The sequence below is a fragment of the Schistocerca serialis genome, chromosome 1 (assembly GCF_023864345.2).
Source record: "Schistocerca serialis cubense isolate TAMUIC-IGC-003099 chromosome 1, iqSchSeri2.2, whole genome shotgun sequence".
NCBI lineage: Eukaryota > Metazoa > Arthropoda > Insecta > Orthoptera > Acrididae > Schistocerca > Schistocerca serialis.
In genome coordinates, this window is record NC_064638.1 from 1249011117 (window position 1) to 1249029152 (window position 18036).

General features: G+C 36.7%; 1 protein-coding gene across 1 annotated transcript in view; it reads left to right on the forward strand.

Moving 5' to 3' along the window:
- The window catches only part of LOC126419338 (uncharacterized), a 111457-nt gene that overhangs the window by 19584 nt on the left and 73837 nt on the right, over nucleotides 1-18036 (forward strand). Inside the window, exon 3 of the mRNA XM_050086525.1 lies at nucleotides 16443-16663. Coding sequence (XP_049942482.1) covers nucleotides 16443-16663 — 221 coding nt within the window. The remainder of the gene's footprint in view (nucleotides 1-16442; nucleotides 16664-18036) is intronic.

The following is an 18036-nucleotide window of genomic DNA, read 5'->3' on the forward strand; positions in this document are numbered from 1 at the left end:
CCATCTGGATTTCCCCCACCTCCACCAGCAACTACTCTTAACTGCACAACTGGGAGTCATACTTACAACACATTCTCCACCACCCAAAACTATCATGGCCTGTTGCAAATTCACAGCAGTGACATTCTGTTACTGACTAAAACTCTTACAATATTTTTCAAATAACCTACCATAAAGAAGAGGAGCCATACCCTGAGAAATCAACACACTTTAAATAAAAATTTTACCTCGCCATTTCAGATTTTAAAATTTTTTGCAACATTGTTCTTAGAAAACAGCTATCTATTAATATTATAATGTATTTAGTTAGCACAGTCATGGTCACATTCAAGTTGTTAATTTTTATTTTTAAATGGCCGACAGTGGGAACTGTTGGCATGGAGCAGGTCTGTTCGTGCCGTGGTGGAGAACGCAGCTCCAACACGGACAGACCCGCGGTTATGAAGGAATGTAGGTCTGATGATGATCTCCTTAGAAGATTGAAACCAGTCATCTAAGTATAACAACTAACAACTTGAATGCGACTGCAACTTTGTTTACTAAGCAAGTTATATTTTAGATTTTGCTAAAATTTGGCCTACTCATAGACTGAGACTAAGAAATTTACCAAATTTCAGTTTTTTATCTCAAACCGTTTCTGAAACATGACTATGTAAAACTTTCATAAACTGACCAAAAAAACATGAACAGACTTTTTAAAAATCACACTAGGAGCTGTCCTAATTGATCTAGAGAGCTGGAAAACATGTATTTTGCAGCATTTTTATGCTCTTTCCAGTGGTAAATTCTATTCAAGAATTTTTTTTCAAAATGCGAACTGAAATTCTGATTTAATTTTATTCTAAAAAATATGTAATTTAAAATTTTCACAATATTTCCATAAATACTTAGTACTGTTGTAAATCACGTGGCAAAATATAAACATGGGATTATTATGGGTTCATTGTTAAAGAAAGGTAACTAAAAATATCAGAAATTTCAAAATATCATCATCTTAAAACAAAACCAATTAGCATATGCTACAATTATAGTAAGTTGATTGCTTACTTTAATTTTATAGATTTAAACTAATAGCCCATTCTTTAACTGGTAGAAGAAAAACATTGAACATGGGACCTATAACTGCAAATTTAAATACGGTATGAAAAAAGTGAGAGTATGAATGTAATAGTACTGGTCCAAACAGACTAATCATAATGTACACTAAATTTCCACAGACTTTAACCCCTGTACATAGGCTGAGCAAGTTGGTTCCTGCCCATGCATGCAGGCTGTGAACAAGTTGAAAAAGCACAGTCTGTCTCCAGCCATACACTTGCTGTCTGTACAATCTTTCAGTGACTAGAGCCTTTGCTGAGTGGATGTGTTCTGTATTGTTTCTTTCTAAGGTGGACAATTTAACTTTTTATGTATTAGTGTTCCTAAGCCATTAAAGCACAATGTGGTATAGTGTAAAGCTGTTATTACCCCTAAATTGATCAATTATTTATCTAATATATTTTAGTGGAACTTGGTATTTTTTAATAGTCAAATTGGAAGCAAAACTATAAACAGTGGCATAATAGTGTAGTGTTGTAACCCATTGAAGAAATCAAATCATTTAACTAGACAGAAAATAACTTAGAAATGTCATAATGTGGATGCCGGAGTTCTTTTCACAAATACAAAATGGCTCCATGACTTGTGATAAATGTGGGAAAGATGTTACCAGGTTGAAAAATACAGAGCGAATCAGTGATAAAAAGGAGGAAGATGAAGATCAGAGTTAATCATCCGAATCTTCTGAATCAGTGGTAATCATCCCAGACAAAGACCCAGACTTCACTACAACTTCAGTGGTTGTTCAAATGCTTAACACTTCAGGAATTATGAGAGTCTCCAAAATCTCAGAACTAACTTTTTAAATCATACAAGTAGAGTAAAGAAACCAATGATTCTTGGAAGTTTACCTGAAAAGTGGAGTATCATGAAGATAATGAGCAAATTTAGTGCTCCTAATTACATTGTTCGGCAATTGAGGAAAAAAAAAAAGGAAAAGGAAAGAAAGAAAAGGGTTTATGGAAGGTCCAAACTGAAAACCAGAGAAATTTTATCATTAGAAACTGTACATTCATTTTAAGAAAACTATGAAGTTAGCCAGGTATTAAAGATTGCGTGATGGTTACAGAACCATATGGAAGTAAAACAAAAATATCAGAAAGGCTTACTTTGTGTAACTGAAAGAAGCGTACAAACATTTTTAAACAGGTTTCCTAACATAAAAATAGTTTCTCTAAATTTGCTGAGTTGAGACCTAAACATTGTGTATTAGGTGGACATAGTGGCACACACTCCATTTGTGTGCAGGACTCACAAATTAATGACAGAAAATGCCTAACTAAATATAGTAACAAGTGACTACTTAATCAATTACAAGCAACCCATCATTATTTGATTGCAACATGGGAAACTGCGAATATCACCCAGGAGAAACTGTAATATGTAAACTTTTACAGCACTCTCTTGATGAAAATGTAATTTATGAGGTTCAGTTCCACAAGTGGGTGCAGCCAACCACTGTAATCTGGAAATTGTACAGATAACTTCCGAAGAATTTATAGATTCATTCTGTTGTAAGATGTCCTATTCAGTTCAGCATGACTTCATTGCCAAGCAACAAACAGCATTCCTTAACTCCACAAAAGAAAGTATTAATCAATCAGAATTTGTTCTTACATATGGTTTTTCACAAACTTAATAGTATAGTGCTACAGGATGGAGCCCAGAGTTACCATTTGACAGCAGATTACTGTATATCATGATTATTCATTTTATTTACACATCTAGTTCTATTGGACCAAAATCAGAAGCAAATCTCCAAGGTCATGGAACATGTCAGTACATGAATTACAACATAAAAGTATTAACAAATCAAATAAAATGTTTATGAACCCAAAAAAAAGTCAAGCGATAAATTTAAGTAAATGTAATTGACAATGTAACATAGGAATCAGCTTTATTTTTCAAGGAACTCCTCAACAGAACAGGAGGAGTGACCCATGAGGAAACTCCTCAGTTTAGATTTAAAAGTGCATGGATTACAGCTAAGATTGTTGGATTCTTGTGGTAGCTTATTGAAAATGGATGCAGCAGTGTACTGCACACCTTTCTTCACAAGAGTTAAGGAAATGCAATCCAAATGCATACTGGATTTCTGCCTAGTATTAATGGAGTGAAAGCTGCTAAATCTTGAGAATAAGCTGATATCGTTAACAAGAAATGCCGGTAAAGAATATATATTGAGAGGCCAATGTCAAAATACCCAGACAACGGAACAGGGTTCGACAAGAGGGTCATGAACCTACACCACTTACTGCCCGAACTGCCCGTTTCTGAGCCAAAAATATCCTTTTAGAAGGGGAAGAGTTACGCCAAAATATAATACCATACGACATAAGTGAATGAAAATAAGCAAAGTACACTAATTTTACATCTACATCCATACTCCGCAAGCCACCTAACGGTGTGTGGCGGAGGGTACCCTGAGTACCTCTATCGGTTCTCCCTTCTATTCCAGTCTCGTATTGTTCGTGGCAAGAAGGAATGTCGGTATGCTTCTGTGTGGGCTCTAATCTCTCTGATTTTATCCTCATGGTCTCTTCGCGAGATATACGTAGGAGGGAGCAATATACTGCTTGACTCTTTGGTGAAGGTATGTTATCGAAACTTTAACAAAAGCCCGTACCGAGCTACTGAGTGTCTCTCCTGCAGAGTCTTCCACTGGAGTTTATCCATCATCTCCATAACGCTTTCGCGATTACTAAATGATCCTGTAATGATGTGCGCTGCTCTCCGTTGGATCTTCTTTCGTGTCATCACTTACTTCAGATATTATTCGAATAGTAAAAATGGCAGCATTAAGTCTTTGAACAAGATCCTGAACATGGGCTTTCCACAAGAGTTTACTATCTATCTGAACACCTAGAAATTTGAACTGTTCAGTTTCATTAATCATATGCCCATTCTGTGAAATTAAAATGTCAGGTTTTGTTAAATTGTGTGTTAGAAACTGTAAAAACTGAATCTACTGTGATTTAGTGTTAGTTTATTTTCTACATGAACTACACTATTTGAAACAGAGCCAGTATTGCACACAATATCCTTTACTAACAAGCTAGTGTCATCAGCAAACAGAAATATTTTAGAATTACCCATAATATTAGAGGGCATGTCATTTATATAAATAAGGAACAGGAGTGGCCACAACACCGATCCCTGCCCCCCCTCCCCCATTTGACCGTATCCCACTCAGACCCCACATGACAGCCATTCTCAACACTACATCTACATCTACATCCATACTCCGCAAGCCACCCAACGGTGTGTGGCGGAGGGTACCCTGAGTGCCTGTATCAGTTCTCCCTTCTATTCCAGTCTCGTATTGTTCGTGGAAAGAAGGATTGTTGGTATGCTTCTGTGTGGGCTGTAATCTCTCTGATTTTATCCTCATGGTCTCTTCGCGAGATATACGTAGGAGGGAGTAATATACTGCCTGACTCTTCAGTGAAGGTATGTTCTCGAAACTTTAACAAAAGCCCGTACCGAGCTACTGAGCATCTCTCCTGCAGAGTCTTCCACTGGAGTTTATCCATCATCTCCGTAACGCTTTTGCGATTACTAAATGATCCTGTAACGAAGCGCGCTGCTCTCCGTTGGATCTTCTCTATCTCTTCTATCAACCCTATCTGGTACGGATCCCACACTGCTGAGCAGTATTCAAGCAGTGGGCGAACAACAACTTTTATGCACACCACTGTATTCTGTTTGTTTTGGGTACTTCTAACTATGTGTTGTGGTTTGTGTTTTGTAGTATTGCCAACGTAACCTTTTCACTACTTTGTCTTTGACCTACAACCTTTTTTTTTTTTAATTTTTTTATTAGATTATTGTGTGTGTCTAATTCTATTTAATTATACAGAGGGGTCCAAAAAATGTATCCATTGTTTAAAAGTCAATAACTGGTAAACTAATTGATGGAGTTGTCTCATCTTTGGTAGTGTAATAGTTTGTAGTTCCGACAATCGCCACACAAGTGTTGTATTGCATTGTTTTGTTTTGTCAGATGACAGTCGCCAGATAGTCAGTGTTTTCTTCTTAGCTGCACCTGGTTACTCGAGTAATCATGGCTGGCGCAAGTCTTACATTCGATGAAAGGAAGACAGTTTTGAAGTGGTATTTTAAGTACAAAAAGATTAATGAGGTTCAACGGCAATGGCGAAATGAGTATCGAACAGAGCCACCGACACGTTTAATGATTCGTCGCATTCAAGACAAATTTGAAGCTGAAGGCTGTGTTAAAGATGTACACAAACAACGATCTGGACGACCTGTAACAGTCACAAGTCCAGCTAACTCCCGTTGTGTGTTACAACAATTCACTTGCTCACCACAGAAGTCTGTGAGACAGTGTGACCGTGAAACTGGAGTGAGTCGCTCAAGTGTTTGGCGAATTTTGAAGACAGCAAAGTGTAAGTGCTACATCCCACGATTGCTTCACATAATGGACGAGGATGACCCAGATCGTAGAATTGAGTACTGCGAGTGGTTTACTAACATGGTGCGCAACGATGAAGAGTTTGTAGAGATGATTGTGTGGTCTGATGAGGTACAGTTCAAACTCAATGGCACAGTAATTCGCCCCAACTGCATCTACTGTGCCGCTGGAAATCTGAACCTCCATGTAGACAAAGCCGTGAATTTGCCAGGAGTAAATGTGTGGTGTGGGTTGTCTTACTGGGTCTTGATTGGGCCATTCGTCTTTGACGGCACAGTTACCAGTGAGGTGTACCTTCAGGAGCTTCAGACATACATTTTACCTGCCATCCGAGACTTGTATGGAGATGGAAGAGTTTACTTTCAACAAGATGGTGCCCCAGCCCACTACCAAACGTGTGTTAGGGCGTATCTCGACAAAAATCTACCAGGAAGATGGACAGGCCGTAGAGGTGCTGTGGAGTATCCACCACGTTCCCCAAACCTAACTCCTCTGGAATTTTGCCTGTGGGGAACACTCAAGGATATCATTTATCGACAAAGGCCACACACATTGGATGAACTTCGAGAATCCATCGTACATTCTTGTGCAAATATCCAACTGAACACGTTGCACTCAGTAATTCGGCAGCACCGTTTGTGTGTGGATGTTGATGGTGACCATTTCAAACACCTACAGTGATATCCTTAAGTTGGACTTTAAGCTACACTCTCACCAAAAATGAGAATACTACTTCAATTATTTTGCAAGCTATGGACTTTTAAACAGTGGATACATTTTTTTGGACCCCTCTGTATTTCTGTGTGTTTATGTACTGTGTAAGAGTAGGGAAGTAGTAGCGATAGAGGGATTTTTTTAAAGTGGAGGGTGAAACCGTGATGAGTGGACATAAGTGTATAGCAGTGTGATGGAGTGTGAGTTAGAGGAGAAGGTGAGGAGCAAGAAGTGGAATGAAACTGTGATTGGGGGGGAGAGGGTGGGGTTGGGAAACTGGCATGGGGTGAAGACCCTGTACAAAATAATGATGAAATTCTATGAAAAAGAAAAGAGGCTTTTCCACCCTTCACCCCCTCCCACTCACGATTCTATTCCACTTATCACTGTGCACCTTCTCTAACTCACACTCCATCACACTACTAGACACTTATGTCCACTCAGTACGGTTTCTTCCTCCCTTAAAAAAAATTCGCTCTATCACTACTCATTTCCTACTCTTACACAGTACATAAATACTGCTGCGCGGTGTGGGATCCTTACCAGGCAGGATTGATGGAGGACATCGAAAAAGTGCAAAGAAGGGCAGCTCGTTTCATGTTATCGCGCAATAGGGGTGAGAGTGTCACTGATATGATACGTGAGTTGGGGGTGGCAGTCACTGAAACGAAGGCGGTTTTCTTTGTGGCGAGATCTATTTACGAAATTTAAATCACCAACTTTCTCTTCCGAATGCGAAAATATTTTGTTGACACCTACCGACACAGGGAAATGATCATCAAAATAAAATAAGAGAAATCGAAGGTCGAACGGAAAGATTTAAGTGTTCCTTTTTCCGCGCCATTCAAGAGTGGAATGGTAGAGATGTGTGAAAATGGTTCGATGCACCCTCTGCCAGACACTCAAGTGTGAATTCCCGAGTAACCACGTAGATGTAGATAGATGTAGAATACACAGAAACATAATTAAACAGAATTACACACATACAATAATTTAGTAAAAAATAAAAAAAAAATAAAAATTGTTGGTCAAAGACAAAGTTGCGGAAAGGTTGTGTTGGCAACACTACAAAACACAAACCACAACACATACTTGTTGTTGTTGTGGTCTTCAGTCAACAGACTGGTTTGATACAGCTCCCTGTGCTACTCTATCCTGTGTGAGTTCTTTATCTGCAAGTAACTACTGCAACCTACAGCCTTCTGAATCTGCTTCATGTATTCGTTGCTTGGTCTCCCTCAGAACATGTCCTACCAACTGATGCCCTCTTCTACTCAAGTTGTGCCACAAATTTCTCTTCTCCCCAATTCTATTCAATACCTCCTCATTTGTTATGTGATCTACCCATCCAATCTTCAACATTCTTCTGTAGCACCACATTTTGAAAGCTTCTATTCTCTTTTTGTCTAAACTATTTATCGTCCATGTTTCACTTCCATACAGGGCTACACTCCATACAAATACTTTCAGAAACGACTTCCCGATACTCAAATCTATACCCGATGTTAACAAATTTCTCTTCTTCAGAAATGCTTTCCTTGCCATAGCCAGTCTACATTTTATATCCTCTTTACTTTGACCATCATCAGTTATTTTGCTCCCCAAATAGCAAAAATCATTTACTACTTTAACTGTCTCATTATCTAATCGAATTCCCTCAGAATCATCTGATTTAATTCTACTACATTCCGTTACCCTCATTTTGCTTTTGTTGTTGTTCATCTTATATCCTCATTTCAGGACACTGCCCATTCCATTCAATTGCTCTTCCAGGTCCTTTGCTGTCTCCTTTGTAAAATTCCTACATAACGCCCCTATGTTGTCAGTCATCTGAGCCAACCCTGCAGTAGGCTTCACATTGCTGCAACTGTAGGCCCACATCTCTACTGTGCAAACTACCTAGCAGCAGAACCTTCTTTTTTCTGTTAGACTTTGCAACTGACGTAGGCTTCCTACCTGCTGAGGACTGCTGAATGTTTCCTACACCTACAGCTAAAAGAGGCTCCTCTCCACTCAACTCTGACAGTTGGTCAGATCTATTGCATATATGCACAGTACAACTGTCTGAATACCTCCTCCTCCTAGCTCCTTCTTGCCAACTGCCAGGTCCCATTCCCAGCAGCCTTAACCCTCCTCAACCTATCTAGTTCCTCTTTTGCATGTTGTAACTGCACCTGAAGGCCACAGATCTGCTTCTGCTCCTCTATCAACTTATTTCTGCTACAGATTCTGCATTCCCAGGAGAGGATCTCGCTAGAGTGCCCACTGGCTTCCCCCAAATGAAAATACTTTGAACAAATCCCATGCTATAACCCACTACTCGCAAACCTATGACAAAGCCCACACTTTTCACTCGTGGTAAAATTTTACAGTTACTGAAAAAACTAAATCTCTATGTTACCTAAGTTCAATTACACCAGGAGAACTGTTTACAGAACTAACAGTAGGGATCTTGAAATTCTCTCTCTACTAAGAAAGCAACAACTTTTATTAATACTACTAAACCACAGCTAATACCAATACCACCAAAACTTCACACAATTTCTTAGCTAAAACCAAAAATTCAAAGTGACCACTGGAACACTCAACGAAGTTAGAACAGTGAATGAAAACTTTTCTGAAATATTTCAATAGAAGCTGAAAGGGTCATTCCATGTCAAGTCACCCAGGCCTTGACACCAACCATGTCAGATTTTGATGAAACTTGGTACAATTACTTCTTTTATCATCCTGAAAGCACTTGTAAAATTTTTTTGCTCTATCTCTTATAGTTTTTTTTATATATATATAAATTTTTAAAGTTTTTAGATTTGGCTTTGCTACAGCAGTCGGAAATTGTAACTTAAACGTGTCCTCACAACTAAAAAAATTTGTATATTAAAGAATACTCAAGATATCAGTATGAAATTTTGGAATAAGTTTGTGTATTATATCCAAATGCTAAATATATATATATATGTCTGCTTGTGTCTGTATGTGTGGATGGATATGTGCGAGTGTATACCTGTCCTTTTTTCCCCCTAAGGTAAGTCTTTCCGCTCCCGGGATTGGAATGACTCCTTACCCTCTCCCTTAAAACCCACTTCCTTTTGCCTTCCCCTCTCCTTCCCTCTTTCCTGATGAGGCAACAGTTTGTTGCGAAAGCTTGAATTTTGTGTGTATGTTTGTGTGTCCATCGACCTGCCAGCGCTTTTGTTCGGTAAGTCACCTCATCTTTGTTTTTATATATAATTTTTCCCACGTGCAATGTTTCCTTCTATTATATATATATATATATATATATATATATATATATATATATATATATATATGGTCTTTAAATATGTCTGCTTGTGTCTGTATATGTGTGGATGGATATGTGTGTGTGTGCGCAAGTGTATACCTGTCCTTTTTTCCCCCTAAGGTAAGTCTTTCCGCTCCCGGGATTGGAATGACTCCTTACCCTCTCCCTTAAAACCCACATCCTTTCGTCTTTCCCTCTCCTTCCCTCTTTCCTGATGAGGCAACAATTTGTTGCGAAAGCTTGGATTTTGTGTGTATGTTTGTGTTTGTTTGTGTGTCTTATATATATATATATATATATATATATATATATATATATATATATATATATATATATATATAGTTATAATAGAGGGAAACATTCCACGTAGGAAATTGTTGCGAAAGCTTGAATTTTGTGTGTATGTTTGTGTTTGTTTGTGTGTCTGTCGACCTGCCAGCACTTTCATTTGGTAAGTCACATCATTTTTGTTTTTATATATAACAGATGTTTAGTTTTACAAAAACTGCAATATATAGTCTCAGACCTGATAGAAAGCTCAAATTTGTTTTAAAATACTCTTAATTGTATAGGCTATTAGATAAAAGAAAAATTATGTTGGCTTTTTAACCTGTTTAATAGTTATCTAATTTTTACAATAATATTAATTATATTTTAAAGATAAAAAATGCCAAGTGACTTAGACACCGAAAATAAGTTTTTGTCTTCTTGGAGTAACAATGTACACTTGGATTTTGTATTGTTACTCCTGTGTTTTGAAGTAAAAAATTATTACAGTGTTAAATAGTGCTTGGATAGTATTTTATTAAGTTTATTCCAACTCTCAGTAAGTACTGTTGCTTAGTTTACAGAGATTCTTTTCCAATATCCTATAAAAGTAACCAGAACAGTAATCAGACCAAAAGTGAAATCAGTATGTCAGATATTCAAACCTGTAGTGTAGGGTTATTTAAAAAAATCTGACTGTTTCCAAACAACCTACACACCTTCAAAAAAGTTACAACCGGTATCAGAATTGAGTGAGGAAGAAAAAGATTTGATCCACTTACGATCTGGAATTAATCTGTGTGAATTTAAGAATATATGTTCACACCACAGCTACTACTTTTTAAATGTTTTTGAAAAGTATCAAACAACATGTGTAGACCCACTAAAAAAACACAAAAAGCCCACCAAAAAATTGTTGAGAAGTGTAGGCTTGGATCTTTCTAAACAATTACTGACAAAAAATATTAGCATAAAACCTGGACAAAAGCTTTGCTCAACATGCCGTAACTTTTGTGAGGAAAAATTAACAGTTGAAGTCAATGAAAGTGAAACAGATGATGAAGTCATGGTTGAATTAGAATCATTGGAATCCAGAAATGAATCCCTCGTACAAACAAACATTGCTCTTGATTATTTGGGTTTAACACCGATAAAGCTTCATGGCTTGTCAGAACAAAGTAAAGGGTCTTATTTTAAAAGGAAGGTTAGCAGTATTGAAAAGACTGCAAAAAAAGGCTGTTTCAAAAGCATTAAAATATGATGCACCAAGTTCTGATGATGACGAAGAAGATAAAAGTGTGGTTGAGAAAGCAAAGGATTTTGATGTAATGATTTCTCTTATGAAAGAGAAGATTTCATCTGTTGGGAGGTCTAGAAAAATCCAGATTCTGACCTTGGCTCCAGATTCTTGGACTTGAAATAAAGTGATGAAAGAATTTAATGTAAGTGAGTACATGGTGCAACAAGCTAGAAAGCTAAAATCTGAAAAGCGTATTTTGGAAACTCCTGGTCCAAAAAAAGGTAAAACTCTTTCTGAAAATACAGTAAGACTTGTAACAGATTTTTATGAAAAGGATGAAAGTTGCAGAGTGCTACCTGGAACAAAAGACAAAGTAAGTGTTCAAAAAAATGTGTACATGCAAAAAAGACTCATTTTGTGTAACTTGAGAGAACTCTATTATTCTTTCAATTGGGAGAATCCCGAGGTAGAAGTAGGATTTTCAAAATTTTGTTTCTTGAGACCTAAATGGTGTATCCTTGCTGGTGCTGCAGGCACACACGCTGTATGTATATGCAGTATCCACCAGAATGTTAAACTATTACTGGATGCTGTGAAAATTGAAGAATCTTATAAAGACCTAGTTAAGATGCTTGTGAGCAACACAGAAAACCAAAACTGCATGCTACATCATTGCAACAGCTGTCCTGCAAATACTGCACTAACAGAGTGCTTAACTGAAAAACTAAGTGAAGATTATGATTTAGAAGAAGAAATTGTAATCAGTCAGTGGGTTAACACAGACAGGGCAGAAATGATCAAACAGTCTATCAGTGTTGAAGACTACATTTCTTTATTGGTTAGGTCATTGGAAAAGCTCACCCCACACTCGTTTATAGCAAAATCCCAATCAGCAGCCTTTAAAAGATTGAAAGAAGACCCACCACCCAAAACAGCAATTATTGTGATGGATTTCAGTGAAAATTATTCCTTTGTTATACAAAATGGGATCCAAAGTTACCACTGGAATAGAGGTGGTTGTACTCTACACCCAGTTGGAGTTTTCCTAGGAAATGAGGAAAACAATGTTTTTGGTTCCAACCACTGTTTTATTAGTGATGACCAAGAACATGACACTGGTTTTGTTAACTTTGTACAAAAAGAAATTACAAAGTGGCTGTCATTACATCACACTGACATTGACTCAGTTCACTACTTTACAGATGGTTGTGCTGGGCAGTACAAAAATAGAAACAGTTTTAAAAATTTGACTGAACACTTGAGAGACTTTAATTTGAAGGCCCAACACTCTTTTTTTGCAACAAGTCATGGAAAGTCAATTTGTGATGGCCTAGGAGGAACTATTAAAAGAATTTTAAGGAAAGCCAGTCTAAGCTTTCAGACAAAGAACAAATAATGACAGCAATCGATGTGTATAAGTTTTGTGAAAAAAATATTGAAAACATTCATTTTCACTTTATTGACAAAAAAGAAGCTTATTTGCTACGGTTAAAACTAGAAAAACGTTTTTCAGCAACCCGAACCATTCCTGGAACTAGAAGTTTTCATAACTTCAAACCACTTCCAACAAACAACCTTGATATTAGAAGGACTACTGATAGGGTAAAACCCTCCGTAGTCTTTTCTTTCCATTCTTCTTCTGATTGGGTTCGTGTTGAATCATCCATAAATTGCTATGTGGCTGCAAATTATGATGGTAACTGGTACTTTGGACTGGTAAAAACAATATTCAATGATGAAGAAGATGCAGAAATTCTATTTCTACATCCTTCAGGACCCGCTGCATCATTTTATTGGCCTGAAAGAGAAGATTCCTGCATAGTGCCTTTGGAGCACATAGTCTGTGTAGTAGACGCACCTCAATCAAGCGGCACTGGGAGAATGTATTACTTCAAAAAAGACTGTATCAAAAGAACTGAAAGCTCTTGGATGAAGTGGAAAAACAGTTTGAATCAGCATTAATGTTTATTAAAAAGACAAAATTACTGAAAAAATTCAGTGTTTCAAGCAATCAGCTGGGTTATACGTAAGTGTCGTAAGTAAACTATCTTTGTACATAATTCTAATGTAATTACTATAATTAATAAACATGTTAAAAAGCCATCATTATTTTTGTTTTATCAAGTAGTCTATATGTTTAAGAGTAAATTAAAACAAATTTGAGCATTCTATCAGGTCTGAGACTCGAGATATTGCAATTCTTATAAAACAAAACATCCGTTAAAAAAAAGAAAAAAAATACATATATTTTTTTTTCATAGAAAATATTAATATATTTTAATAGCATCATTTTTATCTTCAAATATGTATAATAAATAAACTTGCTGCAAAAATTCATGATGTTATCTAAAAGAGTTTTTAAGATAAGCAAATTTAAAGTTTTGAATACAAATTAAACTGACCATTTCTGAAGGTTCAGAAAATGCAAAACATAAAAACTTTAAAAATTTATAAAAAAACTGTAAGAGATACAGCAAAAAAAAAAATGCAGGTGTTGTCAGGATGGTATTAGAACCATTTGAGCCAAATTTCATGAAAATCTAAGGAGGTGGGTGTAAAATTTATGTTTTATTGGGTGATTTGATATGGAATGACCCGAAAAGTACCACACAAAATTTACTAAACCACTTCAACACACAGGCAACTCTAAAAAACACAGTGAGTGAATGTTTCCAAAAGTTTATTAAACCATTGTTTCGAGACAAACAGTACAAGCCATCATTGAAAACCACTAAATTTAATAACTGTATAACAGTGCACAAACAACGAGGATGAATGATTGAAAACTACTAAATTTAATATTCAGATACAGTGCACAAACATCTTTGGCAGTACTTAGCTTTATAAACCGCTGCAGCTGGAACTGCATGCTACGAAATGTAAACACACTGGTGAGACATGAGACTTGGATGAACGACGCAAGCACACTCACGAATAACAGACTACTCAAGTCAATAAAGAAAGAAAGAAAGAAAGACTGAGGTGAATGAAAATCCACTAATAAGTTACATTTACAGCAAATATTAACACAAATAACCTTTTGTTGTATACCACAAATAGGAAGACGAAATTGAGCATGTATGCTTTGCCATTGTTTCTTTTTGCCTAGAGCGCAATGCAGTTGCTGTTTACTCCTTCCAAAAGAGGCTAATTTCATATCTCACAAATAAATTTCAAAAGCTTCCAAAAAAGATTTATTATTTTTCAGGCGGTTCTGCCACTTAATACAAAAATAAGAAAAACTTTGCCTTCATGAGGAAGACTTAAACATGAAAGACAAATGGCACTTTTCAGCCACAGCACATGGTGCCTTGCCGTGGAGTAGGGGTTCTGTAAAGGACTGGCAGCTCGAGCAAGTTTGCAAAGGCGGTACCACAACCAGACTTGAACCCCACAAGATCTATTTGAATGGGCAGTAAATAACATAACAAAAATAGATTTTGCCTGTTCCACTCAAGAAGATTACTCTGCTTCGGAAATGTTCTTAAGAAGTTGTCTGGAAGAAGTTTTGACAATCATAGCAACATAGCAATTTTCTGCAGTCACTCCCAACACTACATCAAAATTATTAGTGAAACACTTTTCAGATGATGTGCAGGTTAGCTGAGGAGGGTAAATACATCATTGGTCAAACTGAAGGCTATGTCACCACTTTGTTGAGAAAAACTGGTGGTTTGGATACATTTTAGAAAAAAAAATGAAGAAATTAGTGAAGTGAAAATAACTTTTCTTCATCCATGTGGACCAGCTACATCATTCTCGTATCCTATACGTTTGGATGTCCTGTGGGTGTCAGTTGAGGGCTGTTTTCACAAAAGTAAATCCATTTACTCCAAATTGGATAACCTAAGCTCTTCTTGAAAGTGATGGAAGCCACCTTGTCTATCAATGTCACATTCCAAAAAGGCCTTTATCTTGACATTTTGATCAAAAATTCTGGAAATTCATGCAGTATTTGCTTTCTTACACCAAACTTTCACAAATGTCTTTGGTATGAGGGCAACAGTTACTGGGTGCACTTCATGTGAAATAGGCCAGCATGTCAACTTGAATGGAGAGTAATTGGCAGATGTAAAAGCAACTTTAGATGAACTTCAGGAAAATGTGTGTTGGCTCTTGCTGTTCATGTTGTTGTTAATGACATGGAAGACGGTACTGCTGATTGAAACCTCAGATGATGCAGGCTTCAAAACAAAATGTTATGTGAACAAATGCTGCACAAATATCTAGTCTGTGATGACCAGATTAAACTAATGAGTGTGCACATAAAACCTTTAAAACAGTGGGAAGTACCCCTTTTTAATATACTTCACAGTGGTTTGTGAAATATGGAGTAGATTGTCTGAGATTCCTTTAGGAACCTCAAGAAAGCCCCCAGGCCGACTGCATGTTGTTAATCTTGAAAACTGACTGTTAACTTCCGAACTATATGTGCTAATGGGGCAGAAAAGATAGGTTCAATAGAGGTGACACACACACACACACACATACACACACACACACACACACACACACACACAAAGATTGTGTGTCATCAAATGTGGCAAGAAAAATCTTGCAAACATAGTTGGATAAATGCTGTAACAGTAATTTGAGATGCTGGCAGAAAGGATAGGTCAGTAGAGAACACCCACACAAAGGTTACGTGTCATCAAATGTCGTAAGAAAAATCTTGCAAACATAGCTGGATAAATGCTGTTGCAGTAATTTGAGATGCCATCATTTGCTAGTCTCAGAGGTCCCTTTGTGTAGAAACACTACCCGGTTCTAATTATATAAGTGACATACATACACAAGCAGAACAAATGATTAGTGGAGGTAACTACTGTCTTCAGTCAGTCACCCAGAAGCAAGGCGAGAAGTGTGGCAATAGTAGTACTCTAGTATGAACTGCATCATCTCCGCAAGATTACCTATGATTATTGGTTTATGGTTTTATTACTTGTGGTCTTCTTTGAGGACAATGCTCCTACTGACTGAGTTCCCCATATGTGACTCATGACTCATTCTTGTGACTTCAGTTTCAGTTTGTTAATTCCTTCCATATCTGTATTGAATTTCATTGGAAATCTTCTGCCCCCACTCCCTACCTGCAAGTCCAGTGCTACTGTAGTAAGACACTGGACCCATATTTAGGTAGACGGTGATTGAAATCTCTGTCCAAATCTAGGTTTTTTGTGGTTTCCCTAAATCATTTAAGGCAGGTATCAGATGACCCTTCAAAAGGACATGATCAGTTTCCTTCCCTATCCTTTCTCAGTTCGACCTTTGCCTTATCACTAATGTCCTCATTATAGAATGGATACAAAACCCTGATCATGCTCTATTGTATTTAGTTTACTTCTTTTTCATTTTAGCTTTATAAATGATTTCTTCTGAGTTTTTTGCCTATTTATTTTTTCCAGAATTACATGCAAAATTACCTGAAAGAAGAAGAAGAACTGTTAACAGAGCATCAGATAAAAGTTTTACGAGAAGATGTAGAGAAAATGTGGGCTCTGTGTTGTTATACAGATACACAGAAAGAAGAGTTCCCAGAGTATAATGTACCTGTTGTGTCTGAAACAATCCTGGACAAACATAGAAAGTATCTTGCTACATTGGAAGTATTGTATAAAAACAATGAGTATGTTTACGTTTTTTTGCACTTTTTCCTATACTGATCAATTAGGTTCATATTCCAATTACAATTTCTCTTTTTTCTTTTCCAGTGCTAATATCATTTTCCTTCTTCTGTCAGTACTTCGCCCAACTGCTTAATTTTGTTCTGTAATGTGCACTTTTATGTAGCATTTTATTATTTAAAACATTTCTTATTTCTGATCTGTGAATAATGAACTTAGCAAATCTTGTTTGATTTCTCTGACAAAAGCACTGCAGACTTTCTTTCCTTGAACTGTGGGTCTTTTATCTGTAATATTTCTGTATATCTTATTACAGTCTTTTTCACCACACCCCATTTTCCAAACCTCTTCTGTGCATATTGAATTCATTCTTCCTTCTGTTCATCCTTTTTCCCTAAGTACATCTTCTGTATCCAGTTTGGAAGTCATTATTAACCATTCAGAGGCCACCTTTCTTGCCTGTCCACTCTAAAATATGTATTTGGGTATCACTACTCTTACGACTTTCCTAGAATATCAAAAAATGGTCTCTGAACTCTAAATCTACGTAAAATTTACATCTACTTTTCTTATAGAGTAATTGGTTTACTTCTGATATATTATAAAGCCCAAATTACCAAATTTTTTTATGAAGTGGAACTAGTAATGGCAGTTACCTTCTTTTGCACCAGTTATTTTTATGTCAGTGGTCACCTTTCCTTCAAAAACTTAATTTTAAAAATTTATACCCAATTAAAAATATAATCTGTTCAGACCAGGTGGTTGTTGGAATGGAGGATACATTAGAAGAATACTCCCAATCTGCTCAGTTTGGAGCATCTGGTCCTGGAGGCAAGATATAAATGGCACAGGTATTGAAGTAGTTGTTGACATCCCTAGTGCTATAGTCAGTGGCATGTTCAGCAGTTGGGTAGGTAAATTTGCACTTTGTGCAATGCAGGCAGACAACTGGTCTGTTGTCATGCCCACACATAATGCTGCACAATAATTTCAGTACAGCTGGTATATAATATTGATGGTTTCAACTGTAGCCTTACAACTGATCAGATAGGAAGCACCTTTGATTGGAACACAATAGGAGATGATTGGGGAGGGAGAGCGGTGTGGAACATGTCTTCCATTCAGGTCATTTGAATGATTACTGATAATGTTGTGTTATGAATTTTAAATACAAGTGGAATCATGGAATGTAAATGTGGCTGCCAGAGATAGCTATTTTTATTGTAAATGCTTTGGAAGAGATTCTGCCTTAATGCAGATGTAATTAATAGTAGTTCATATTAGTCTGCTCAGAGATAAAGTGTAATAAGAGACATATTGACTGTAAAAAAAGTAATCATTATTTTTCAAAATAAGTGGTTTTTATGATGGGCCA